The sequence below is a fragment of the Manis pentadactyla genome, chromosome 9, assembly GCF_030020395.1.
Source record: "Manis pentadactyla isolate mManPen7 chromosome 9, mManPen7.hap1, whole genome shotgun sequence".
In the NCBI taxonomy this organism is placed as follows: domain Eukaryota; kingdom Metazoa; phylum Chordata; class Mammalia; order Pholidota; family Manidae; genus Manis; species Manis pentadactyla.
In genome coordinates this window covers 124,998,497-125,024,591 of record NC_080027.1, presented here as the reverse complement: position 1 = coordinate 125,024,591, position 26,095 = coordinate 124,998,497, and the positions used below count along the sequence as shown (strand labels likewise).

The 26,095-nt window shown below is 56.5% G+C and overlaps 1 protein-coding gene across 1 annotated transcript in view; it reads left to right on the top strand.

Annotated features, from left to right (window-relative positions):
• LGR6 (leucine rich repeat containing G protein-coupled receptor 6) overlaps positions 1–26,095 on the top strand; it is a 106,697-nt gene that overhangs the window by 8,094 nt on the left and 72,508 nt on the right. Inside the window, exons 2-3 of the mRNA XM_036909549.2 lie at positions 17,942–18,013; positions 20,417–20,488. Coding sequence (XP_036765444.2) covers positions 17,942–18,013; positions 20,417–20,488 — 144 coding nt within the window. The remainder of the gene's footprint in view (positions 1–17,941; positions 18,014–20,416; positions 20,489–26,095) is intronic.

Genomic DNA, 26,095 nt, shown 5'->3' with positions numbered 1-26,095 from the left:
GCGACTGGGGTAAATCCACAAGCTGCTCCCTACCAAAGGTGTCCAGCCCAGTCCAGGCACCATCTGGGCCCCTGGGGGTGAGGAGACCCCTCTCTGCATACCTGGAAGCCCTTTGTGCAGCAGCCTGTGTCTGCAGTCTGCCTGGCTGAAGTCTGGACTCCAGCACTCACCTGCGGATGGTCCTGCATGTTTCCCCACCTCTCTCAGCCTCCATTTCCCTAGCTTCAAAATGGGTGTAAAAATACGAAGCTCTTTGAAGGGTGTTTGTGATTTTGCACAGCATAGCAAACACCCAGTACATGTTGTTATTGCCTACTCCCCTGCTGCCAAGGAAGAGAAGCACTTGGAAGGAGAAACTGAGGCAGGCACAAAGTAGCCCTGTGTCTCACTTATATGCCGACCCAGGGCTTTGCTGGAAGACTGGAGGGTTGGTTCTAAACACAGTTCCCCTCACGCTCTCTCCCCACCGCTGGCCCATCCCCTTTGGCCTTGGAGGTGCCGGAGGAGGTGGGGGTGTCCCTGAGAGTGTCCAGACTGGCAGGCGGGGGGAGGGTGCTGAGTGCCTTCCATTGCACGTGTCACGGAGTTGGACGTGGTCCCCAGGCTCAAAGCCAAGGCGGATGGACTATGGGAGGGGGAAGAGGGGAGAGTCATGGTGCAAAGCACGTGCCATCGCTGTCACCCACCCAATCCAATCCTAGGGTCACTGCAGGGCAGGGAGGGGTGCTCTCTTAGGTGGCCTATGGGGGACCAAGTATGTTGAGGCTTCTTCCAGCTCCCTGGGTGACGGCACATTTGAGTTGTCCCTGACCTGAGTAGCCATCGGTTCCTGGAGACAGGCCGGAGGCAGCAGTCACTAAGGGGCTTTTAACACCTCCTCTAAGACGGAAGACTTCCCAGGTTGACCCCGTCTAAAGATTCTTTTCTCCAGGTGTCAGGGCCTCTCCCAGTTTGCGTCATGTTCCTTTGCAAAAAAAGACTGAAATTCACTAGGGATGGCTAGTGTAGCGTGCTGAAGCCCCAGGGCTGTCAGCCACTGCGTGGGTCCGCACAATGCCTCTTCCCCAAATCGCGCTGTAATGCCCCTTCCCTTTGTTAATTCAGTGGCAATGCCGCTTGAACCCCCAGCTATTGTGGGGAGCAAACGTTCATTCGATCACTCACCATTCATTTAACAGACGTGGACGGAATGTCTGCTACCTGCCAGGCCACTGTGGAAAAGGCTTTCTCATGCATCCGCCCTGTGAGACCCGGACTGTTGTTACTCCCTCTTTCAGGGGGGGGTGCACTCCCAAGTCTGGAGGGAAGCCTGGGGGGCTCAGAGCGCATGCTTTTTCCTCTGCTCTGGGGGCGCAGAGCGGAAGATGAGCATGCAAATAACTATGAAACATTGCAGGGAGTGAGAGGAGAGCCAGGCAGGTCCTGATAAGGCGCAGCGGTCAGGGGCGCTGAGGAAGGAGAGCTCATGCCTACGTGATAGACTAACGCAGAAACCCCTGGAGAGGCAGTTGCGGTGCAAGGGAAAAGCCACAGGACTGGGCATTGCAAGCCCCAGGTTGCCACTCGTTTGCAAGGCATGGCCACCATCTCTCCCTGATGAACCGGTTGCATTCAGCAAGGCTCTGCTTGGGAGAGCGCTTAGCACCGCCCTGGGAAAGTGGCAGGCAGTACTGTGTATCTTGCCGGTGGACGGTGTGTGTGTGCCACCTGTCTGTCCATCTGACGAGGGTTCTCTGCCTCATCAGATTCAGGGCTCCTGGAGGGCTAGAGTCGTGTCTCTTTACAGTGGAAGGAGGGGGAGTTCTCAGGACCGGGCCGTGCCTCCCCCTTCAGACCGGGAGCTTCCTGAAGGCAGGTTCTGGGCTCCTGCTGCCTTCTTCTCAGAACCCCACGCGCGTGCCCGCCCCCCACGTGCCTGCGCTTGCGCGCGCGCGCACACACGTCCAGTACCGGGCTCTACCTGCAGGGGGCGCTGTGCACAGGGCCACAAGCAGTACAGGAGTGGCATTTAGTCTTTCCCCCTCCATCTCAGCTACAGATCTGGGGCGGCCCAGGGGTGGGGGTGTTTGAGAATGGGGAGGTGGATCAAGTGTCCGGGGATTGTGAGGGCTGAGGCAGGAAGGGGCCGTAAACTAATCCCCTGCCTTTGTGGTGGACAGAGCTGATTAGGGGGCTGGGAGGAGACAAGAAAGGAAGGGGACTATTGTCTGGGATAAAAGCAAAAGAGAAGGGGAATTGGGACAGGGCCTGGGACCGGGCCTGGGTCTAACCAGGGCGCGGACCCGGGGCGGCAGAGCCGGGAGCCAGCCCACTTCTCAGCGCCCCCGACACAGTTCCCGGCCTCAGCCCTGTGAGCTGGCGGACGTGGGCTAAGGCCTCAGCCAGGACCCGCTTGTGGACACGCCACCTTTGTAGTCACCCGTGCTTGGGTTGACGCTCTGTGTTCCCATTCTTAGTAAGTTTTTAAGGAGTTAGTAAGTTATTTTGCACTGGGTCCTGCCCTCCCCCTCTCCGAGTCTCATATTCTGGTTGTAGAATGAATGTATCTCTTGACCTGCCTCCAAATGGTCATAAACCCAAATAAGACCACTTCTCTGTGATCCGTGCCCTGTGATTCCTAACACTCTAGTTACATTCCTTCTGTTCTCACGGTCGTGATGGACATGGGGGCCGGGGCACGAATGGGTGGGAAGAGGGGATCTCCTTCAGAGGGAGGCCACAGGGCAGAAGAGGCAGCCTCTGCCCAGATGCACCTGAGGCAGGCTGGGGGTACTCACGGGCCTGAGGTGGCATCTGCAGGAGGCCGGGTTGTGGGCACACCGGGCCAGGGGGAGGCAAGGGCCCAGCCTGAGTCCTGGCGCTTCTCTGAACGAGTCAGTTAGCAGCCTGGGGGACAAGGCCTTTGCTTGAATGGGGCCAAGGGCGTGCCGGCTTCCTTCCTGCAGTGTAGGAGAGCAGACTGGTCAAGGGCTCCTGCTCTGAGCTTGGGTTCAGACCCTGGCTCTGCCTCTTACCAATCCTTGGGGAAGGATTTTCTCTTTTCGTGCCTTAAGGTCCTGATAGCGATGGGGCTGATAGCAATACCCACCTCAGAGGGCTGTTGTGAGGGTTAAATGAGTTATAGATGGGAAGTGCTTAGACCAGTGTCTGCCACATAGTAACCATTCCCTGGATATCAGCGGATTATTACTCATTTATGCAACTGGCAAGCATGTGCTGAATGTAGCTGTGGCAGGCACAGCTGAGCCCGGGCACTGGTGGATGTGAACAACTCTCCATGTAGCAAGCAGTCGCTGGTAGAGTGGGGGAGAGAAAGATTTAGTAATGCACAGTGAGCCCCCCACCCCACCCCACTGCAGAGCCCTGCTGGCTCAGCCCCTTCTGGAAGGATGAGGGGATATCAGTGGGATCCCTCTTCCAATTTTGTCCCAAACTCCCCTGGCCCCTGCCCATCTGTGGCATTAGGTTTGCCCCATTTGGTGAATGGAATCGGGAAATCCTGGGCTAGAATTCTGTCTACCACCAACTTGCTGAGAGCCTGTGGGCAAGTCCTCTGATCCCTTTGGGCCTGCTTCCTGTTGGGTTGGTAGTTCCCACTCCCAGGATGTTTTAGAGATGAGTGACTGTGCATAAAGATGCAAAGGGGACAGATGGGAAGAAGGAACATAAGTGGGGTAATGGTGAGACTGTGGTGTGAGGGTCCCCTGAGATTTGCAGTTTCAGTCAGTGAGACTTGAGATCCCAGGCGCTGGGACAAGACATGGCCGGCCATCACCAGCACCTACAGGGCTGTGTGCCCAGCCAGAACAAGGCCCCCCATTAACTATGTGCAGCCAGCGGAAAGAGGAACGCTTGCCCCCTCGCCAGCTGACGCCACGCCATCCCTGGACTCATTGCTGGCTACCCTGCTCTGAATGCAGAAGCCCAGGGTGCCGCCGCCTCCTCTGCCTGACCTGCCTCTACCTGCCAGAAAGCATTAGCCTCACTGTCCAGATTGGCATGGGGGTGCAAAGGCTCCATGCTGGGGGAGCCTGGGGGACCTGCTGGGGGTAGGGCTTGGGGTCAGGAAATACCTGGGCTCCCCCCTGGGAACCCTGGCATGCCCGCTGCTGACAGGCAGCCCTAGACCCTGTAAGGGGGACAGGGTTAGTGAGTGTAGTAAAGAGGGGAGGTTTGGAAGCTTGGAAGCATGGCCTGTGGGGCCCTCCTGAAGACTTGCTGCAGCCCCTTGCCCCTAACCTGGGCTGGAACGCCACATAGGCAGACCAGGTCATTCACCACCCGCCACTTGCTTTAGTGTTGGCCCCTCGGGAAGGTGATCCCTGGGAAGTTCTTCCTGGTGTCCTTCCTCCCTCCTGCTGTAGTATCTCAGTTTCCCTCCTGTTTTGGTCAGAGTGGAGGGAGCCAGCAGCTGCCCCCTGCTTTGTTGGCCTGGTAGGCACGGGTGGTGTGCAGGATGCGAGCCTGCCTTGTAGAGGCAGCCCTGGAGACCAGAGGCGGGGGATGCAGTGTGTATCCCGCTCTCCTGGAGGTCCCACCGGCTGCGCAGGAGGCTCAGGGGCTCTGCTTGCCCCTCCACGGGAATCCGTTCATTGCTGCAGTCTCCCTGTCTCCGTGCAGCTGGAGGCGGCTAGCCCAGGCAGGGCCTCTGTGGCCCACCGTGCGGGGAGGGGGCCGAGGTGTTGAGAGGAGCAGGGGCAGGATTTCAGCCCCCACTTGGCCTCTTAGCCAGGGAGCCTCATCTAGGCCAGGCCACCCTGGACATCAATATGAGTCAGTCTGATTGATACTGAGCAAAAGTGTGACTGAAAAAGTTATTTATAAGGGGCTGCTTAAAGGAGGTTTATTCCATCTGTAACATCCTTGGATTCCCAAAGCCCTTTTACTCAGAGTATGGTCCACAGACCCACAGTATCCCCATCATCTGAGAACATGTTAGGAGTGCAAATCTCAGCCCCACCCAGACCTACCAAGTCGGCACCTGCATTTTAGAGTGTGCCACGCACTGCCCTAAAGCTTACCCTTGGAGTACATCGCACCATCAGCTAAGTCTCTGTCCGGCCACTCCCCACATTGCTTCTACCTAATTTGTAATTAGGTGATGTACCATATCAAAGGTGATAAGAAAGAGCCCAGTGGACACTGTTGGGATTTACAGTGAGGATGTGGCTAAGAAACGGGTTCAGGTAGGAAGTGTGCAGTTCTGGGGGGCAGTCTTTGGAGAAAGCCAGGAAAGCATCAGCTTGACTGAGGTTATAAGGGGCTGCCTGAGATGTTTCCTCCCCTGGGAAACCTCTAGTCCTCCAAGTCTGGGAGAGGTCTCCCCTTTGTGTGCCTGCTCTGCCCCAGGTCTCGTCCCCCTGGGTTCCAGCTCATGTTTACCAAACCAGGCTGGGAGCACCAGGAAAGCAGAGCCTCGCCACCAGGGTCTTGCTGCCCCACACCCCCCACCACCGGTATCCCCCGTGCTGGCACAGCCCCTTGCACATGGGTGCTCAAGAAGACTGGTGGAACGAGTGAAGGAAAGCATGAATGAATGAAAGCACGAGTGAATGGCCAGCGGTAGGAGGTGTAGAGCACAGGGGCAAATGTGCTTCCCTGGGAGAGAGCTGTCCTCAGACCTGCGGTGGCATTAACCTGGCTTCACCACAGGCCTGTGGTGTGGCTTCCAGCCCAGACGGCTGCGGTGAGGATGGAGCCATGCCCGGCAGCCAGCTCCAGGCCAGGCTTGGGTTTCATTAGAGAGAGACATCTGTTCTATAAACCCTTCCGCTTAGAAGCTTTTGCATTTCCTATTCATTCTTTATTGTTTTTTTAAGAAAACCTCTTTTGAAAATTTCCACCCAGTTTCAAACAAGCTAAGATGAACAAAGGTTATGTGCCTGCCCGTAGGCTTGGATGGAGAGAGGGCTCAGTGGCTTGAGGCTGTTGGATCTTGAATTGTGTGTCTGGCACTTGGCTGGGCTCTGAAGGTCCAAGATGAGTAAGACCTGTGGTCTGGGTTAAGAGAGATCTCAGGCTGGTGGGTCTGAAAGTTCCCACTCTGTAAGTTCTAGGGTGGAGATATGCCTAGGCTGGTTGTGGGTTACTCAGGAGGTGGGGGGCCAGCCGCGGGGAGGTCCGTGTCCCACTGTGGAATCCTGTGATGACCCAGGGCATCGGGACCCATGGCCGAGGGGCTCTGGGAGGGAGTCTGAGGACACCGAAGCCCTTGGCCATGCCAGCAAATCTCAGCATGTGTCTGTTGAACACCTGCGCTGTGCACGGTGCTGGGGATCCACAGAGACAGCGGAATGAGATGAAAATGATGCGCAGACACGGACATCCAGTTTCGGGTCGATAAGGTAAAAGCTGAAGCACCTGGACAGAACTCTTAGCCAGGGTCAGAGCTGGAACCCTGAGCCAGCTGCAGGCTCATGGAAGACTTTCAGAATGAGTCTCTTTCTTCACACGAACTTTTTATCTAGGGATAATACACATCACAGAAAAGAGTACCTATTGTAAGTGTACAGCCTGATCAATTTTCACAAGCTGTATACAGTTCTGGAACAAGCTCAGACCGAGAGCCAGACCACCCACAGCCTTCTAGAAGTCCCCCACCCACCGAGCCTTTTCCAGTCACTTCCCACCCCCACGGGGGCAACCACTATCGTGATTTCTAGCAGCATCGGTTTGCTCTGCCTGAGTTCTGAACTTTCTGTAAATGGGGCACTTTTGTGTCCAGCTTCTTTTCCTGACTGGTTTGAAGCCTCATCCGTGTCGCTGCCTGTGCTCATGCCCACGCGTTCCCTTTGCTGTGCGGTTTTCGCGGGGAGAGCCCAGCACAGTTCGGCCATCCTCCGGCGGGGGTGTCGTGGAGGGGCTGCTGCAGGCAGCCGTGTGGAGCTGCTGGTGAGTGTGGATGGGTGCCTCCTGTTGGGTGTACACCTCGGAGTGGGCCTGCTGGGTCACGGGAGGCCCAGAGGGGTCTCAAGGGTGAGAATGAGTTTCTCAGGTGGTGCGGGAGGGATCGTCCGCTGTGTCCGAGGCCTCAGGGCGGGTGGCCAGTGATGGAGACGAGGAGACAGAGGGGCTGGGAGCCCTCATGGGGCCAGGTGGCAAGGGCCGGCCATAAATTGAGACTCTTCTGACTACTTATAGTTTCCAGTGGCCTGTGACAAAGTCCCACAAAGTGGGTGACTTAAAACAATAGAAAATAGTTCTGCCATGGCTGTGGAGGCCAGAAGCCCCTCAAGATGCCAGCACGCTGCACTCACCAGGGAGCACTGCACACCTCTTCTGATTTCGGGTGGCTGCCGCCCTCCCTGGCTGTGGCCACACCCTTCCATGTCTGCCTCCGTCTGCACATCACCTGCTCCTCTGGGTGTCTCTCTGTGTGTCTCTTATAAGGGCACCTGACATTGGATTTAGGACCCATCCAAATAATCCAAGATGCTCACCTCATTTAGTATACCTGCAAAGACCTTTTTTCCAAGTAAGGGCACATTCCCAGGTTCCAGGATTAGGACATGGGCGCATCTTTCTGGGGGCCACCATTCAGCCTACTACACCATCCCTCACGGCCATCCTAACACCCTAGCTCGATTTCCTCCTTGCAAAGCTCTCAGTCAGGCCACTCCCTGGTGGCTAAATATGCCCCTCTTGGCTACTGCAGGCCAGGCTTCCTCCTGCCCCTCGGCACCTGAGGCCCTCCAGCTGTCCGGCTGTGTCTATGGTCTGACTCTCTCAGGCTGCAGTTTCCTAAGGGCAGAGAGTGTCCCCTCCTCCCTCCCTTCTGTGCACACAGAACACACACCCTCTGCAGTGCTCAGCAGGCTGTGCACACAGGGCATAGGAACAGGGAGCTTAGGCTGAAGGCACTTTCCCCGAGTGCCCAGCCCAGCCCAGCCCAGGGCACCATGCCCAGTGGGCAGCCCCTCCCCACCAAGACACTGCCCTTCTTGAGGGAACCTCGCTATGACCTGCCCCAGGCCCTCTGGAAGTCCTGGTTGCGCACACACAACCCAGGGAGGCAGGGGAGCCTGGGGAAGGGGAGGGAGGTCTTTCCTTGGATGAGGCCAGGGAGACAGGAATGCCTTTGGCTGGGGCACCCTGGCCAGAGATCTAAGGGCGAGAAGCTGGGGGCTGAGGCAGGGGGCACTCACGCGGAGGCATCAGAGGGGAGCAGCAGCTGGTGCCTCCTGTGGGCAGGGCTCTCCCAGAAGGCCCTGCCCTCCCGTTCCCATTTCTGCTGTGGACTTAAGGTGCTGTTGCTCCTGATAAGGGCTCTGGGGGTTGGATGCAGGTGAGAGGAGGGATGCTAACTGGCATTCATGCCACCTGGTGGGCATAGCAACTGCCCCCTATAGGCAAGGTTCCCTCATTTAACCCTCACAGTGAGTGCCTTAAGAGGAACTGGTGTATAACATTCTGTAGATGCAGAGAGTGAGGCACAGACAGGAAAGTGCCTTGTCCAGCACCAAACAGCTGGTATGTGGTAGGGCCCAGCTACACCCTCTGGCCTACTGGCCCTGGAACCCCCTGACGTCTGCACCCTAATGGAAGGCGCAGAGCTCTGTTCAGTCCACCTGCGGCCTGAGGAGTGAGGCTAGACGTAGGAAGGACCGCTGGCTGGGCAGGATGTTAGATCTAGTCTTTCTACAAGTCCGATGAAGTGAACGGGAGGGAGCTGGGGAAGAGGGAAGGCTGTTGGGGCGCCAGCCAGCTGGAAGGGTGGAGATGGCAGGACGGGAAAGATCCGGAATCGCCCGGGGCCAGGCATCCGGGCCTGGGGCGGTGCTGCCCGGAGGGCAGGAGAGCGGGCCAGGTGTGCTGAGTGGGAGGGCGCGGGGTGCCCAGGTCTGCAGGAGGAGCGTGCTGAGCTGTGGAAGGTTCCACGGTCTTCGCAGCTCCAGAGGTGGACGCGACGGCCCCGATCCCGTCCATGGCCCCAAGCCGCCACCTCCCACTTCCCGGCCCTTCAGCGCGGGCAGCGCAGGGGCCTAGCTGCCATTCGGCCCCAGTTGGTGTGCGCAGCTGGGGTTCAAAACACGCAGCAGGCATGGGTTCCCCTCTGCCACCTACTAACTGTGCGACTAGACGTGAAGCAGCTTGGTGTTTCCGAGTCTCTGTTTCTTCATCTAAAATGGAAGTAAATAATGCTTCTCTCCCTGGCCTGATAAGATAAAACGGGACCAGGGCTGTGGGAGAGCATTCTAACTGCAAGAGATGTTCAAATGGAGGAAAACGGGAGAGGCAGAGGTGTGGGGCTGTACCTCCCTGGGGCTGGCATCGGGGGACCTTAGTTTTGCTGGCCCTCACCCCCAAAGCGGGTGTGTGAGGGCTTTAGCAGGGTGTCCCAGCAAAGGGGGCTGTTACTACGTGCTCTGAACTTCCAGCTTCTGCTCCTTCCTGCTAGATTTAAGCTGAGCCTGGGACCCGGTCCGATTAGAAAGCCATCTGGCTGGGCATCTTGGTGCTGCCCCTGGCTAGGGTGGGTGGGTGGGTGGGGACTGGGTGCTCCTCGGTGCTGGGATGGGACGGGGAGGAGGGTCCTGACGTGAGGGGAAAGCTTCCGGCCGGTGTGGGTGGGTGGGGGACTCGGATAAACAGAGGGGCCTTTCTCTGTCTTCTGTCCCCGACGCACCCTGCCTCTTTATCCAGTGAAATAAAGGCAGCGGACGAGGAGCTTCAACTGAGCAAACAGGGCTCAGGGCTGTGGTCTCCCCACAAAGCGGGCTCACCTCCACCCCCTGCTGCCCGGTCCTCCCTGCCCATGCCCCCTCGTGCTGCCCACTCCACCCAGCCCCTGTGCTGGGGCGCTCTTCCCCCCGGGGGGGTGCTGATCTAACAGGATGCCACCGTCCTTCCCCCCAGGTGCTTCATGTCGGGTACGGCAGACAGAATTCCCACCTGCACGTCCGACACACAGAATGGGGCCCTTCTAGGCGGAGCTAGAGTCAGAACAGGGCTGGAGAACGAGGAGACCGGAGCCTGGCAGGGTTGAGCGGGCACGTCCTCAGCTGCTCAGCTGCTGCCCCTTTTGTTTGCTGGCTTCCTTCTACTTCCCTCCTCCGGCGTCAGGCCTGTCTTCAGTCCTTCCGGCCAGGTCTGCCTGCGGGATACCCGCCCCTCCACTGCTGCACAGAAAGTGGACGCTGAAGCTGGTGGTGTGTGTGTGACAAGGACAGGTCACTGGCGGCCATGGAGGAGCTCCCAGCCTGTGTGGGCAGACCTGCCACCTGCATGAGCCGTCTGGGGCTAGAGATGACAGCTGCAGTCGGGCACAGGATCGTGTGCCTGACTTTGTGACTGAACCCTTAGAGGTCAGAGTCAAAAGGCCTCACGGGTTAGACCGAGGGGGTCCTGTGACACTCAAGCCTCCGTCCCAACACTTGTCACTCAGGCTTGTAGTTGTCTGCCCTTGACTGGGCTCTTTGAGGACAGGGATCATACGATATTGAACTTTGCAGGTTCATCTCCTAGTGTAGTACCTGGTGTCTAGGAGATGCTCAATAAATGTTGGTTGAATAACACATGGCTGGACGGTTTGAATGAACAGCAGGAGGTTGGAAGCTCTCTGTAGGAGGGGGCACCTGAAGTGGGCCTTGGTGAGTGGTAGGTTGGGAAGTGGTACTCACAGGTCACATTGTTTGGTTACTTTCCATGAGCTGGGCATTGGCTAAGCACTTGACCAGTGAGAAAACTAGGCAGTGAGAGGGGAAGTAGTTTGCCTGAAGTCACACAGCCGGTAAGTGGAAAGCTAGGAGTCAGGTCAGGTCAGGCTGACAGCGGAGGCTGGCGGTGGCTCTGCCGTCTGGTAGAACTGCCTCAGATGATGGACATGTTCTAAATCTGCAATGTCCAACATGGTAGCCACTAGCCATGATGGCTGTTGAGCCTTGACCTGTGGCTAGTGTAGTCAAGGACCTGAATTCTTAGATTTAATTTTGGTGACTTTAAGTAGCTGGGTGTGAGTAGTGGTTACTATATCAGGCCATGGAGGTCTATACTGTCTGTCAGAGGGTAGGGCCCAGAGCCAGTCTGCCAGGGCTTCCAGAGCCTCTTCATGCCCTTGGGCTGCTCTCCAGCCACCCTGTAGCCCTGACTGGGCGCCAGAGCCCTGGGTGCCTTTAACTTCCCCGCCTGTGGGTGGCATGGCTTGGCAAGGAGCAGGAGCACACACATGCTATGCAACCCCTGTGCCATGTATTATTGTTGAAGACCTTCACCAGGCTTCGGGCACGGCCAGAGGGACAGCTCCCACGGGCATGACTCTGAACATACATACAAGCCCTCTGAGGGTTGTGACCAATCTCCTGGGGCAGGAGCTCTGTGGCCCTCCACTCCCCAGCTTAGCTACCTTGGTCAGCAAAGCCAGAGACGTCCCCCTATCTGGGGATGGGCCTGCCTGCCTCACGCAGGCATCCCCTGTGGTAACTAAGGGTCAAGGTCAGCCTCAGAACTCAGTCTCCCACCCCAAAGCCTGTCCCATCCTTCCCTCGCTCTGCCCGGCACCCATGCCCTTGGCATGGTGTTGCCATCCGATTTTCCTCTTACGATAGGAAAATGCTAGAGCCTAAGGTTTGGTCTGAAGTCTTATAGCGCAGAACCATGACTCCCCCAATCCAGCACCTTTGAGTGGGGCCCTACCCTGGGTCTCTTCCCTCCTTGAACTCCTGTCTCTGCCATCAGAGTTTGAGGAGACCCACATGGCATAGATGAAATCTCATGATGCCCGTGAGTGACATTCCCTGACTTCTGTGATCTTTTAACCCAGGGCTAAAAGCAAACAAACAAATACTTCTTTTCTCTTGCCTGACTTTTAGGAATGTCTCCTTCCCTGGCCTTATCCCTCCCGGCCCCTCGGAATTAATTGGGTCACCAGACTGCACATTGGGCCCCAGTCTCTCCCTGCTTCAGTCTGACCTGCACAAACCTCACCTTTGCTTAGCAATCACTAGGAACTTTCTCTCCCCTCTCAAATGACCCCCAAGTCCAAGTGCCAGGCCCCCCTACCCACCTCCCCAGCTTCTCTCTTACTGTCCCCAACGCCTCTCCATCACACACCCTCCTGACACGCCACACAGGCTGGAAGACATTCTTGTTACAAATAAGGGAGGCAAGCGTGATAAAACCAAGCAATAGCCCTTTTATTTAAAAATATAACATTGTTCTCACGCAGGACTTTGGGCAAAGCCTAAGAGAACGTGTTGTTCTGTTATGTGTGTGAAGGTAGATGCCCCGAACTGGAGTACACTCCCTCCTTTGGCAGATTGTGAAAACTGCAAAAATCCAAGAGAACTTTGTGTCAAGTGGTGTGTTGGGGGCTCAGGGAAGACAGCTGGTACCAAGCCATCTCTGATAAGGAGGTGCCGGCCAGGGAAGGCAGCTGGACAGGGGTGGTTGCCTTGGAAAACCCAAATCAGCGCAGTGGGGTGGAAAGAGCGCCGCCTGGGTTTGGGGAGGCTAATTCTAGCACATGCTCCTCCACTAACTTGCCACAGGACCTTAGGTGACCTTCCCTCTCTGGACCTGCTTCCCCACTAGGAATTTGGAGGATTGCTTTGCAGGTCAAATACTTCCACTCAGGGGATGTAGGGATGATCGCAGTAACTGGGAGATGCTGCTAGCACTTCATAGCAGGGCCAGGGATGCTAACCGCCCTGCAGTGAGTGGGAGAGGCCACGCAACGAGTCCTGTCCTGCTGAGGTGCCAGCCAACCCCTCCCCACTGAGTACCGCGGGTGCTCTCTGGGGGCGTCTGCTCTGCACTCAGCGCTTGGAGCTACTCTGGTCTTGGCTACACCCCAGGAAGCCACCGCTCTGCCCCTTTTTTTTTTGAGCCTCTATTGTACTCACCCTGCTGGACTCACGGTTTTGAACTTAATTGGGAGAGTGGCTGCAGGAGCAGTTTGTAAACCACAAAGCTAAGTACATGTGTGGGTTTTTTGTTGTGACTTTGTGAGTAAACAGTCCTTCCCTGGCAACACTGTAAACTCCTCAAGGGCTCAGACCCTGCCCTGCTCTTCCCTCCATCCCCCCGACACGCCCTGCACTGTGCCAAGCACAAGGAACCGCAGGCCTGGAAGGGGCCATGGTACTGGCTTGATTGAACCAGGTCCCCTGATTCCAGATTCTGGACTCTTTCCTCTCTACTGTCACCTGTCTTATTTGTTGACAGAGGAATTCAGCAAGTGTTCTCCAAGCACCAGATGGTCCCCACGGCAGCCAGCCTACCTACTGGCCCTTTTGGGTGGGACGGGTCCCCTGCTGGGAGGTCCTGCTCCCTGACGGCCCCCACGCTGTCCCCACCATGGCCAGACGTGTGGCCAGCCCTGCCCAGCCCTTGTGGGGGAAGGGCCGCTCCCGCAGGTTGTAATGGCAGCCCATGAGGGCCGAGTCGGGGACAGAAGGCCAAGGCAGGTGCCGGGGGGATCCTTCAGAGGAGGACCCCCATCTTGCTTTCTCTAGAGGTTGCCAAGTTCAGAGAAGAGTGAGCACTGTAGCAGCTACCCCACTGATTGTGAAGTACTTGGAACTAAGTACTGACTAGGTTCTTTACAGAGGTTATGCCTTTAAAATAGCAGTGGGAGAACTTCAAGTCAGACAGCAGGAAGGCCTTGCCTAGGGTGAGGGCTGTCAGCTGCAGCGAGACACTTATGTCTGTAATGCATTCATTTAAATGTTTATTTGCCAGGACTGAAGCATTCAGACGGGACTAAGATTACATCCTTGCCTTGAGAAAGTTCATAGTCATAGGGGTTATTATACACTGATCATTATAATTCAGTTAGAGTATAATATTAATAATAAGACATGTTTATTGAGCACTGTTTCACATTTATTAACTCATATAATTCTTACTACAGCCCTTGTGAGGCAAGCATTATGATTATTCCTATTTTACTGGTGGGAAAATGGAGGCTTAGGGATGTCAAGAGATATGACCAGGATCACACAGCTAATTGGCATGGGACAGGAAAATCATAAAGGCGGGGGTGGTGCCAGCCCGCGGTAGGTGCTCAGAAACCACCGCTGAGGGTGCATGCACAAAACCCTGCAGGCACACGCAGGACGCTGCCCCGGCTCTGCCTGGAGGTGCTGGGGAGGGCCTCACAGACGCAGTGAGCTTGGGGCCTAGCCACACACAGGGCAGGGGCTCATCTCCTGGTCACTAACTGACCTTTACCTGGCTGCAGAGATGGGCAACCTGAGCCCAGGGTGGAGACAGTACAAAACAGGGCTCCATTTCCTGGACCTTTTCTCCAGCCAGGTGGGGACAGTCCCTCTGGGTCCATCCCTGAAGAACCCAGGACATTGCCTCCCCGTAGGAAGAATGCAGGCCCAGCAAATCCCCCAGGCCCCGGGGCAGGGGCCAGATCACCCGGTGTGCCGTGTTCCCTGCGCCCCCTCCGGGCCGGATCCTGCCGCTCTTCCTCACCAGCATCACCCCTTATCGAACCTTGCTCCTTGTCTCCATGGTGACAGTGCCTCACCCGGCTTTCTTGGGTGGTCTGGTTACCTCACAGGGCAAAGCTCTGAGAATATTTTCCTAATGTGCGGCCAGAAACTTCCACTTCCCGTGCCCAGGGCTGCCCCTGTCTTGTCTCCCCTCCCAGCCCCGCCTTGGCAGCTTTACCCCACGGACCCTGTCCTGTCTGCTCCACCCCCCCCATGGCTGTGTCAGCTGAGAGGCCACATAGCCCCTCTGGGAACCCCAGGGACTGCAGAGAAGGCTTCAGTACAGGGTCGCAGCCCATCCCATCCACCCCCTTGCAGCTCAGTTGCGAGGAGCAGTTTGCAGGGCTCAGTGCAAAACGGAAATGTGTGCCACTTGTTCAAAAGTGATTAAAAATTTCAAAACCATAATGGCAGAGAATTAAACTAAGCTGGGGCCTCTGAGTGTGGCTTTCTGTGCAAATGCACAGGTCACATGCCCATGAAACCAGTCCTGGAGAGTGGCAGCACGCACGCACACGTGTGTGTGTGTGCCATGGTCGTGGGCTGGTTGTGGTGGAGTAGGAGCAGAGTTCAGGCATCAGGTATCCGCTTTGGCCACAAGTTGGACCCAAAGACAGCATCACTGAGTGACCTGGGCTCCTTCCTGGAGCCACAGGATAGGCCAGAGAGGAGACCTGAGGCCAAGAAGAGGCACCAGGCTTGCCCCAGGTCACAGAGGTAACGAAGAGGTGAGACTTGGACGAGGCTATTTGTTTCTCCCAAAGAGTTTCTGACTTTATAGCATGTGGATGCTTGGAGAAAGTTTATTGACTTTTAACAGTACAACACTCTAACATGCACTTACACAGATCCACACGTGTGCCCTCACACATAACACACACATGCCGGCACCCCACAAGACAAGCCCATCAAGAGCTCATTATCCTAACACGTGCCCCGGACCTTCCTCCCGTAAATACTTACAAGTTCATACAGATAAGCAGATGCAGCCCCAGGCAAGCCCCAAGCATGCCAAGGATCAGTGCGGCCTCATTTCCCCTAGTCCCAGGCAGGGCCCCGATGCCTGAGCTAGGCTCTCAGGGTTACACAAGGGCAGCTGACCTTTCAGGAAAGTCATCAGAACTGCCGGCGCTACAGGACCTCCCCTGTGAAGGGCAGAGCTTCTCCACGTTTGCCCCGAGATGCCCAGGCCCAGCGTCCCCCACAGCAGGGCCCAGAGCCTCTTGCCAGGACCCCTAGGCTATCCTAGGGCCTGGGGCATCAGCGCAGAGGAGCTCAGCTTTGAAATCTCCACCGCACCCCCTCTTCCCGCCCTACACATTCCTCTTCCTTCCCCATCCCTTGGCACCAGCCTCACCCCTTTCCTTTTGTGAGAGGGCCGGGCCTGAATGGGGCTCCCCATGCCCCCACCATTTGAAACCAACCCTCTTTGCCACCCCCCCACCCCTGCAACTGAGCACTGCAGCTGGGCCGTTGTTCTCGGGCAGGATGTGGGGGCGGGTTGGGGGTATGGCCCCCTCCTCCCCAGGGAGAACAAGGAGGCCGCTAGTCGGGGTTGGGGGGGCATGGAGCCACATCAGAGCCTCCGAGGTGCGGCCCCCGGAGGGACAGCTGAGTGATGAGCCCTGAGTCACATGCCCCGCGTGCTCCTTGAACTCCCGCTCGCGCTCCTGCGGAGACACGTCCAGAAATGCACAGGGTAAATATTCAGAGGTAATCATTTTTGCAGCAGCTCACGCCTCCCGGCCTGGCTGAGGATGAGCCAGGCCCAGAACTCGAGGGGGAGGTCCCGTGGCCCGGGCTTCTCTGGGCCTCACCGTGCTTTCCCCTGCCCCTGGCCAGAGAATGTTTGCATCTGCACATTTCTGCCAGAGCGTGAGGCTAGTGGAGCCTGAAAACATCCTGAGAACCAAACTCTGGCTGAAAATTCATTGACGACCTTCCATGGTTCCGTTCCTTAAACTGTGACTATCAGTGTACCAGCTACACCTTTGGCGGCCTCCTTTCCAGACAGGCAGACCCAGGGTGGCCCTTCTGTTCACGCATGGAGCCAGGAGGGAGCTGTGGACAAGTGCCAGCCCCGAGTTGGGCATGCCAGCTCCTTGGCTCTACCCTGCACAGAATGTCTTCCTCCTTAGGGGCCATGGCGTCCGGAGTCCAAGCTTTATCAAAGATAAAACACTGGAGACTAAACAGTCTTTTTATAGATTGGAACTGGGCTCCAAGCATGTTTCCCCTGCCATCTCCAGCCTGCCTTTCTGAGCACACTCACACAGCACACATATTTCCTGGGGGACGATGGAGACACAGGTCTGGTGGCGAAGGTGCCTTCCTAGGGCAGGGCGATGGCTGCAGGAAGGCCTGTGGTGGGCGTGCCCAGCAACGGGGTGGTCTGCTCTGGGCTCCCCTCTGCGCCCCTCAGGGGCGGGGGCTGGCAGAGGCAAGGAGCAGCTGTTAGGGGTCTGAAATAGGATGAAACCCAAATATGTGAGGCATGTGCACAGTCTGAGTTATTCATCCCCTTTTTATGGATGAGGAAACCGAGTCATAGTAGCTAAGAGCCCAGGGTCTGATAGGTAATGGAGGAGAGAGCTGACCTCAGGGCCTTTTGACTCCAAAACTCAATGCTCTTTCCTCTTTGTTTTCTTGGATATGAAATGGAGATAAAATGGAATCTACCTTGAGCTTGCTGTGAGAATTAAATGGGATTATTTGGATAAAGGTTAGCCAGTGCCTGGCCCAGAGTGGGCCTCTGGTAAATGTCAGCTCTCGTTGTCATGACTATTTTGTGTGCAGGGCATCTTAGAAGACAGTGACCCTGAAACCGCCCACGTGGTCTCTCGGAGAGGTCGGCAGGTTGGAGACCTAAGGGGTGAACCCATGCAGGATCAGGACCTCATCCCACCCCCAGGATCTAGGCATCTTCTGAGACGTACTCGGAGCTCACGTCCTCTGCTGTGGAAGGTGAAAGCAGAGAGTACACATAGGGAAGGGACTGGCAGAGACCCCGTCGAGCAGCGACACCCCACCGGCCCTGGGGCTGGATGAGAAGATGGCTCCCCATGGCCGTGCCATGGATAATGGCACCAGTGCATGCATATGGTGCGAGCCCGCTCCTACATCTGAATGGCAGGGATCTCAGAGCCTCAGTTTCCCCATTGGTGAAAATAAAGGGCAAGAGGTTATTATTTATAGGAACTGACCCGTGCCATCCTGCTCCGAAACTCTGTGCATTGTTCTCTAGCTCTGTTTACAGGCAGGCGAACTTTCTTCATAGTCCTAATCACAGCCATTTCTGGGGAGACTGTGGAGAGATGGAGCATATGGACCTGGAGGGTCCGACTCCCAGCCCAGTGCTCATCCTTACAGAATGCGGTTGCTGTTGCCAGGCTGGCTTAGGAGTCGGGACGGCCCGCTGTGTTTGGGGGGCTACGGCGACTGCTGGGGCTCCCTGCGGTGTCTGGCAGCTCATAGCCCCCTTCCATCTTCTCTCCGCGCAGAGACCTGAGCATGAACAACCTCACGGAGCTTCAGCCGGGCCTCTTCCACCACCTGCGCTTCCTGGAGGAGCTGTGAGTAGATGCTTCGCGGGGCTTGGGGGTGAAGCTCAGGTCCTCTAATTGTAGGACCCAGGGCTCCCCGGGAGGAGGGCTGGAGCTCAAAGGAAAGGCCCTTGGGAAGCTGTCCGTGACAGCAGGGTGTTCAGCTGATACCTGGCCAGGTGTGAACCCCAGGGTGGCAGTGTGGGGCCACGTGGCCTAGGAACTCTGAAGTCTAGCTCTCGTTCCTCCCTGAAGCCAGCTCTTTGCAGCTTCGCCTCTGTCAGCTGTCGCACCTGGTCCTGGGAGCATCCCTGTCCTGCTCACATCCCCTGTGTCCAGCTAAGTCCTGCTGGTCGTCCTCTGGGTTATCTCTCCCTCTGAATTCTCCTCTCATTTACTGCTACTGTCCTAGATGTGTCCTCACATTGGGGGTGGTACCTAGCTGACAGCTCCCCACCTCCTTTCTAATACACCCTGGCCATTCTCAGGGTGCCTCTCACCAGCTCAAGAACATTCTCTGGCTCCTGGGGCCCAAAGGCTCCCTTTCTGGGACCCTCCCTCACCTGGCCCAATCTACCTGGCCAGCTTTGCCCCAGTGAGGCCAGTCCTGCCCACCATCCTGGTTTTTTGCCTGCACTGGAGCAGGAGATTTTCCCTCTGACCTGGCATGCCCATCATCTCTCTGTCTGCTCAGGCACACCCCATTACTCTATCAGGGCCAAGCACAGAGCCGCTGCCCCCACAAATCCTCCCTGCTTTATCCCTTCCAATGGCCGCCACTCCCAGCCTGGAACCCTTAAGGCGGGCTCTGCTGCAGGGGTGCTCATGGATAAATCGCCTCCCCAGTGAGAGGGCCCAGCCTATCTGCCCTGGAAGCTGGTCTCTCTGCTTGCAACCCTAACTTCCGTCCTAACTCTATTCCAGTGCCTCCCAGCCTGCCCAGTCCTGTTTTCACTTCACCATAGATCCTTGTGGCTTTACTAAGGATTGCTTAAACTGCAAACTGTGGGCTCCTACCCTGAAAACTGTCACCATCCCACCCCCTCTCTGGCCCCACTGCTCCCCAGCAGATCTCCCCATGTCCATCCTAGACAGTGCCCCCTGAGAATGCAGTCAGCCTGCCCCTGCCGGTGTTATGATCCCATTGACCCCCAGGGCCATGGCTGGGTTTTCCAGACCAAGTACCTACCCGGCCCTCTCCTTGTGAAAGGCGAGCTCAAGGTGCTCTGGGGAAAACAAAATAAAAGACGTGCCCACTGCCCTCAGGAGCTCCAGGGCAGGCTGCAGAGCTATGCACAGCAAGGGGGTGCATGGGTGTGACAGCGGGCTGTGGGCACCAGGGGCGCGCAGGGCAGGTGGGCTGCCTGGGGGGCAGGGTCTTTCCTGGGGGAGGAATGTTAAGCCAGTTTTCAGAAGAAGTGACAGAGAGACGCAGTGGCGAGGCCTTCCAAGGTAGAGGGACAAGTCTTGGGTGGGGATGAAGAGCAGGAGCAGAAGTAGAGAGCTGGGGGTAGGTGCCCGCCGGGACGCGACTGAGGCCCTGAGGCCCTGCGGGGGCGTGGCCACAGTTTAAAGGCCCCACTATAGAACCCATCTGGAGGCCTCAAATATCATGATAACTTTCCACACTTTTTAAAAAACGACAAATGTCAAAAAACAAGATTATTTTTGGAGATGTATTTTTTAAAAATAGCTTGCGAGGTATGTCAGCACAGCCTCCACAGTGGCAGGCCTCTCGGTGGGAACTGATGCACAGTCGCCAAGTCACCGGGGACTTTAGCAATCCCAAGTTCCTTCTGAATCAGCTAGTTAAGCTCTGCCCAGTCAGGGTTTAGCACTAAGTACATCTCATCGCGTTTGCTCTTCTTAGAATTGGTGATCACCCCCTAACAAACATGGAAATGCTTAATTAGACCAGAGTGCTGGATCAACTCCAGGGCCCCATTTCCTAACCCAGCTGGATTAGTGGGGTTGCTGTGTAGCTTAGGGCGTGGGGAGACCCGGTTCCACCCCATCTGCATATAACCGTCCACTGGGGACAGGGTATGCTGCAGTTCAGAACTGAGGACAGACTGGGTGATCCAGGGCAGCGCAGGAAAGGTGGCACTGGGGAGCACATGCGAGCCCAGAAGTCAGTCCGCTCTGGGTGGAACATATGCTCTGCCACTGACTTTGTGACCTTGGGGGAAAGTGACTTGACCTCTCTGAACCATGGTTTCCTCCTCTGAAATTTGGGGATGATATTAGGCACCGGACGGGATTGCTGTGATAATTAAATGAGATGATGGGGTGAAGTATTGAACACATCGTAGATCTCAGTAATGGTAGTTATCACCACCAGACTCCCCTCCCATACCCAAGACTCGGCCTGAGGGAGGCCACCCCTTCTTGGGTCCCCTGCCACTATCCCTGACCCTTTTCTCTGATTGGCAGGCGACTCTCTGGGAACCATCTCTCACACATCCCAGGACAAGCATTCTCTGGTCTCTACAGCCTGAAAATCCTGTAAGTATAATATCAGCACACCCCACTTTATATAGCAGTACGCCCTGGAGACCTGTGGGCAAATTCCTGAGTCTTGATTTGTCACCAACCTGCTTATTTCTTTATCTTTATTTTCATTTTAATTGTCATTTCCATTTCTTTGCTCTCACCTTGTCTATAACACACTTTACCACCTGGAAATAAGCATACAGCTGCACCTGGTATTTATGGCAACCTTATAGGGAAGTGAAATATATACTATATTTATATATGAAATATATAAAATACATTATGTATAAAATATATGAATATATATATATGTACTTGTGATGTGAGTAAGACGCCCAGTGTAGGTCTTGGTGAGGCTGGGCCCCGTTACCGACCTGGGCCCGCTCCCTGAGGCCTCTCAGGCCAGGAGAGGGTACGACTATTTCTGGAGAGGACTCCGGATCGGTTTTCTCTGGCCATTCTTCCTCTCGAGACCCAGCCTCGGTCTCTGTGGCTGCGGCCCTGAGTTCCCACCCTCACTGTAAACGTCTCTCCCCCTTCAGTTTTCGGGCTCCTTCATCCCAGCTCCTTTCATCTTCCCTTTGCAGCAAAAGGGAAGTGAGAATCGGAAGAGAATCTTACATTATTTCACCTAACTTTCCTCTTGCCATGGAACTGATGGTCCATTTCAGAGACGGGGAAATGGAAAACCGTCTCCTTCCGTCGCAGTCTGTGGCCCACACTTTGCCCAACCAAGACTGTCTTGCCCCAAGCGCCTCACGTTCTTACGTGGATGCGCAGAGTCTGAAGGTGGGTAGCAGAGATTCCTGGGAGGGCACATCACCACAGGGACTGCTTGGGAAAATGACGATCTTAGAGGCCGATCCTGGAGCAATAGAATGAGCATTTGGAGCTTCCCCAAAGTGGTGAGCCATTCCCGGCTCTGCCACTCCCTCAGCCCTGACATGACCTGTGTGTCTTCTTTGTACAGTAGAGCAGGTTGTTTACTGCACAAGCAAATCTGGCTGAGGGGGTAAGAGAGGCTGCGATCCGGTCTTGTGCCTGGCTTGGGGCTACCATTACCTAGAAAAGAGTCTCTCTCTCTAATTTGCTCAAAGCTGTTTGTGGCCTAGCTGTAGCCCTGCCCTGCGCATCAGTGAGCTTCAGGCTTCCCGCTGGTCAACCGTCTGTGCACCATGTCTAAGCATTCTCTCTCCTCCCACCCTGTTGGTCTCTGGCACCTCATCCTCCACATCTCTTGATCTGCCTCTGAGTGTCTGCCTCTGTCTCTCACCCTCCCTTGCTCCCTGCTCTGCCCCTGGGTCCTCCTGTCTCTGCCCCAGCCTCAGCCTCCTGTCTTTCCTTCCTCCTTCTGCTCTGTCTCAGACCTTGCCCTCTGCTGCTCTGTACCCCACCTCTCAGTCCTCCTTCCGGCTTCTTCCTCTCTCTGGCTCCCCATCAACATTGCTGCGCTGGGGGTGGGGAGGCATCCTGAACAGACGCACGGGGCAGGCAGCCTGCTTGGTGACATGTCTGCCCAGTGGCAGGCTCAGACCTGCAGCCCGGATTAGAGAGCAGGCTCTGTTTGCTGGGCCTTCAGAAGATGTGAGACTCATGTCCCGTTTCTAAGACTCCAGCTTAGAGATGAGCCTCCTCTTTCTTCTTTGCCTGCATTAGGCAATAAATCAAAGCCCTGGAGAAACCGCAGGCCTCCCTCCCCCTTTTTCCAAACAGTGCCCTTGGCTTGTGAGTTGGGCGGCTGGGAGAGGCTGCTGGTTGGAGCCATGGACAGCCAGACCGTCCGCTGCCCAGTCTGCCTCTGGCCCTGCCTCTGCCCCTTCCCGGAGGACCACCCAGCCCCCCAGAGCCTTTGGGTCAGCAGAGCTTCTCTACTTTAGAGATGAACTGGGTGGTTTTAGGGAACTTATTTTCTTACTCCAGTGTTTCAAAGCAGGGGACTCCACCTGCATCTGGGCAAGAAGTTCCTTCTGGTGTCTGCTGTCAGTTCTCTTGCACTGGGGTCCTGCCGTTGCTCGTTTTTCAGATCTGCAAGAGAAATAGAGCAGTGAAGCCCTTCACCAGCTTAATACTCTCTTTGCACCTGAAAACTGTCACCGTAGCTGCTCCCAGTCTCCTCTATGTCTGCACTCCTACGTGAACCTCACTTTCCTTTCTCTGAGGCCTGGCTGTCCCTGCAGGACACGCTGCCTCCCTCCTTCCCTTTCCAGAAGCAAAGGGCAAGCAGGGGTTCCCCTCTGTGATCCTCTCCTAAATGACTGGCAGGACCCCTTCCTCTGCCATTTCCGTCCCAGCTCCATGCCTGACCTGGAGGTCTTGTTCCTGGGACTCTCTCCTTCCTCTGCTGGTTTTCCAAGTCTTCAACCCCACAGGCCCTGACTCAGGTGGGGGGAATCAGCCCCTGAAGGAACTTCTGCCCTCAAGCCTGTTTTTGAGACTGTAGGTAGGAATGTCCGTCCTGTAGAGCTGTGAAGGCTGAGGTGCTGAGATCCACGCCCTTGTCCGTGTCCCCCGCTGCAGCTGTCCAAGGGAAGCCAGGCTCTTGTGCTCCAGGTGTGTGGGGCAGGCCTGGTGACCTTTCAGGGGGAGGGGGCGGCTGTGCCGCTCCTGCATCCTGACCCACAGCCTGAGGGGAGAGAGCTGGAATGCCTGAAATGGCTCCTGCCTCACACAGAGGAGGGGGAAAAGGCAGGGTCTGTGGGTCAGAGTGTGTGTGTGTGTGTGTGTGTGTGTGTGTGTGTGCACGCACACGCACGCACCTGGCCCCTCCTTCCCCACAGCTGCCCTTCCAGAGACCTGCTTGGGCCTCGCCTTCCAGCCAGGGCCCCTGCACCTATGTCACGTTGGTCTGGCCCATCTAGAAAGACCCCTGTAGGGCCTCAGTTACCTCTGCCCAGACCCATGTGTAGGCGGCAGGGGCTGGCAGTTCAAGGACTTGGCTCCTCCCGTGTCCCCAGGAGGGCAGGTGAGAGATTTTTCCCAGATGCCCCGCTCCCGGGTTAAGCCCAGAACCCTCGGCAGCCCGTCGTTTGTGATCCCCCAGCCCAAGACATCTTGGTAAAGGCTAAGGTTTAGGAAGGGCAGCTAGCTGCTCCCCAAGCTGGGCCCACCCTGCCGGAAGCTCTGGCTTGGGGCCACAGAGGAGTGGGAGAGGCTGAGGATCCCTCGGGCCCCGTGCCTGTGGAAATCTCCCCGCGGTGGCCTCCGTGGCCGTGGCCGCTAGCGTTGCCCTCTTCACACATACTGAATGGCCTCAGGCCGACATTCCCTGCATGTGCTCCCCAGACACCCGCGGGACAGCGGCCCTGCCCGGCCCAGAGCTGGGCTCCTCGGTGTTAGTGAAATGAACTGAGCTGACCGGAGGAGAGGCGGTGTTTGGGGTGCTCAGCTCTGAGCATCTCAGCCTGGCTCGTGGGGCAAGGCTTCCCAGGCTCCCGGAGCCCAGGGACACCCGCCCCTCCTGCGGGGGAGCCGGCTGCCGCCTCCCATCGAGGACTGGCTGCCAGGAGGTGGGTCTCCTGCGCAGCAGGGAGTCCTGAGCCCAGACTCCGAGGCCTCACCAGATCCCACGTCAAGGAGGACATTCAGATTTGCTCTCTCTGGGCCTCAGTTTTCTCACCTTTAAAATGGAGACACTGAAATAAATTTCCCAACCTGTTTAGCTTCAGAAACTTAAAAACACCTTGTGTAGAAGTCCTTTGGTACAGATAGCAGATGAAGGAGGATTCCCCGATTAAAGTAGATGAGGAAGGTGGCGGACCCCAGGCTCTATCTTCCTACCCTCCCCACCTCACGCATCCAGTGACCCTGAGGCATCCCCACAGAACCTAAGGACCTTTGGAAACCACTGGTGGGTCACCTCTCTGGAACCTTCTGGCTGGCACACCCATGGTTACGGCCCCCAAGTGCCTCTTGGATATCAGAGATGCCCCCACTGAGTGCTTCCCAGTGAAGAGGGGAGGGTGCTGAGGGCCTACGGCTGTGTGATAGGGGCAGCTGAGCTTGACAAAGGGTGCAATATTCCTCCCTCACAGACTTTGCCCCAGAGATCTAAGCGAGCTGCAGTGTGGCCTGGACACTGGGATTCAAAAACTCTTCCAGGTGATTCTAATGTGCAGCCAGGGTTCAGAACCACTCAGGAATGTAGACTGTGCCTCACTGGGCAGAACCAGGGCCAGTGAGAGAAGCAGGGAAACGTGGTTGCAAAAATACTGGTGCGGGAGGCAGGCCTTGGACCCCAGTCCTGATTTGCCATTAGTTTGCTTTGTCATTTGGGGCCAGCCGGGTCCTCTGAGTCTCTGTCTCCTCATTTGAAAACAAAGGGGCCCTTTCCTCCTAAAGACCCTCCCAGCTTTTATGCCCAGCTGTGTTTCAGTAAAGGGGTGATGGCTGAGAAACGAGGCCAGGAGCAGCCGGGGAAACAGGGCTGAGTCCAAGGCCAGTCACCGTGCTGACCTCACCTAGTGGGGTTGATTGCATGAAGACAGGGCTTCCTGATGACCAGTCTGGTGTGGGATGTGGCCAGAGGCACTGAGTCCGCTGACACCAGAGGGGACACTAAGTGCCCTTCAGAGCTGCCGCAGGGTCTGGGTTGGGAGGGAAGCGCAATTTGGAGACCTGCAGATCTTTCTAGATCTGGGATTCAATAGAGGAAAGGGTGGGAGATCTGATGAGGGTGGGGCTCACGGGGCGGGGCCCTGTCTGTAGGGTGACTGCCTGCAGTTTCCGGGGCCCCTAGAGGGCTGGGGCCCTGTGAGGTGGCGTGAGCAGCCTGTGTCCCCCCGGCTTGCCCAACATTGTTCTCTTGTGTCCTTGCTCCAAGCATCCTGGGGCCTCTGGGTGGGAATCAAGGCCCGCTGAGCTCCCCAAGTGAAGTTCCTGCTCTTTAGATGAAAGAGGCCAGGATGGTGGGAAGGATGGAGGTACCAGGCAGGGCCTAGAAGGAAATGTCACAGCCGAGGGAGGCTTTATGCATCTTCTGGTGATGAGGAAACTGAGCCCCAGGCAGGGGAAATGACTGACTCAGGTTAGCCTGGATGTGGTAAAACTGAGACCAGATATTAGTAATAATCATATCAGTTAATATGTTATCTAGCTTTTCCTTTAGGTGAGACAGTGCCATGCTTGACAGGGTTTTTGTGATTTAATCCTTACCCTCAGTGTACAAGGTCGTTTCATTACCCCCAGTTTCCAGATAAGGACACTAAGGCCCGCGGAGTCTGAGTGCATGCTCACGCTCGCACAGCTGGATGGGGCAGCGCGCAGACACAAATCCAGGGCTGTCTGACTTCAGGGCCTGCAGCATGACTGCCACACTTTAAGGAAGCCTGAGAAGTGCAGGTTTAAATTCCACGTAGGTAGCCAAACTCTGCAATTGGAAGGGTCCCTCGGCGCTCTGTGGAGCCTGGCTTGGAGGAGGCCACGTGCCCTTCAGGAGCACAGTGTGTGGGGGGACGTGGCCCTGGGCACTGCCCTCCCTGCAGACTGTAGCCCTTCCTCCAGGCTGTGCCTGCCCACCCTGGGGCAGGGCGGGGGGCACCGCAAAGCCCGTCTCTCCTCCCCGTTCCCTGGCTTTCCGTCTGCGAGGGCCCCTCTCAGTCCCCATCCCATGCCCACGGTGGG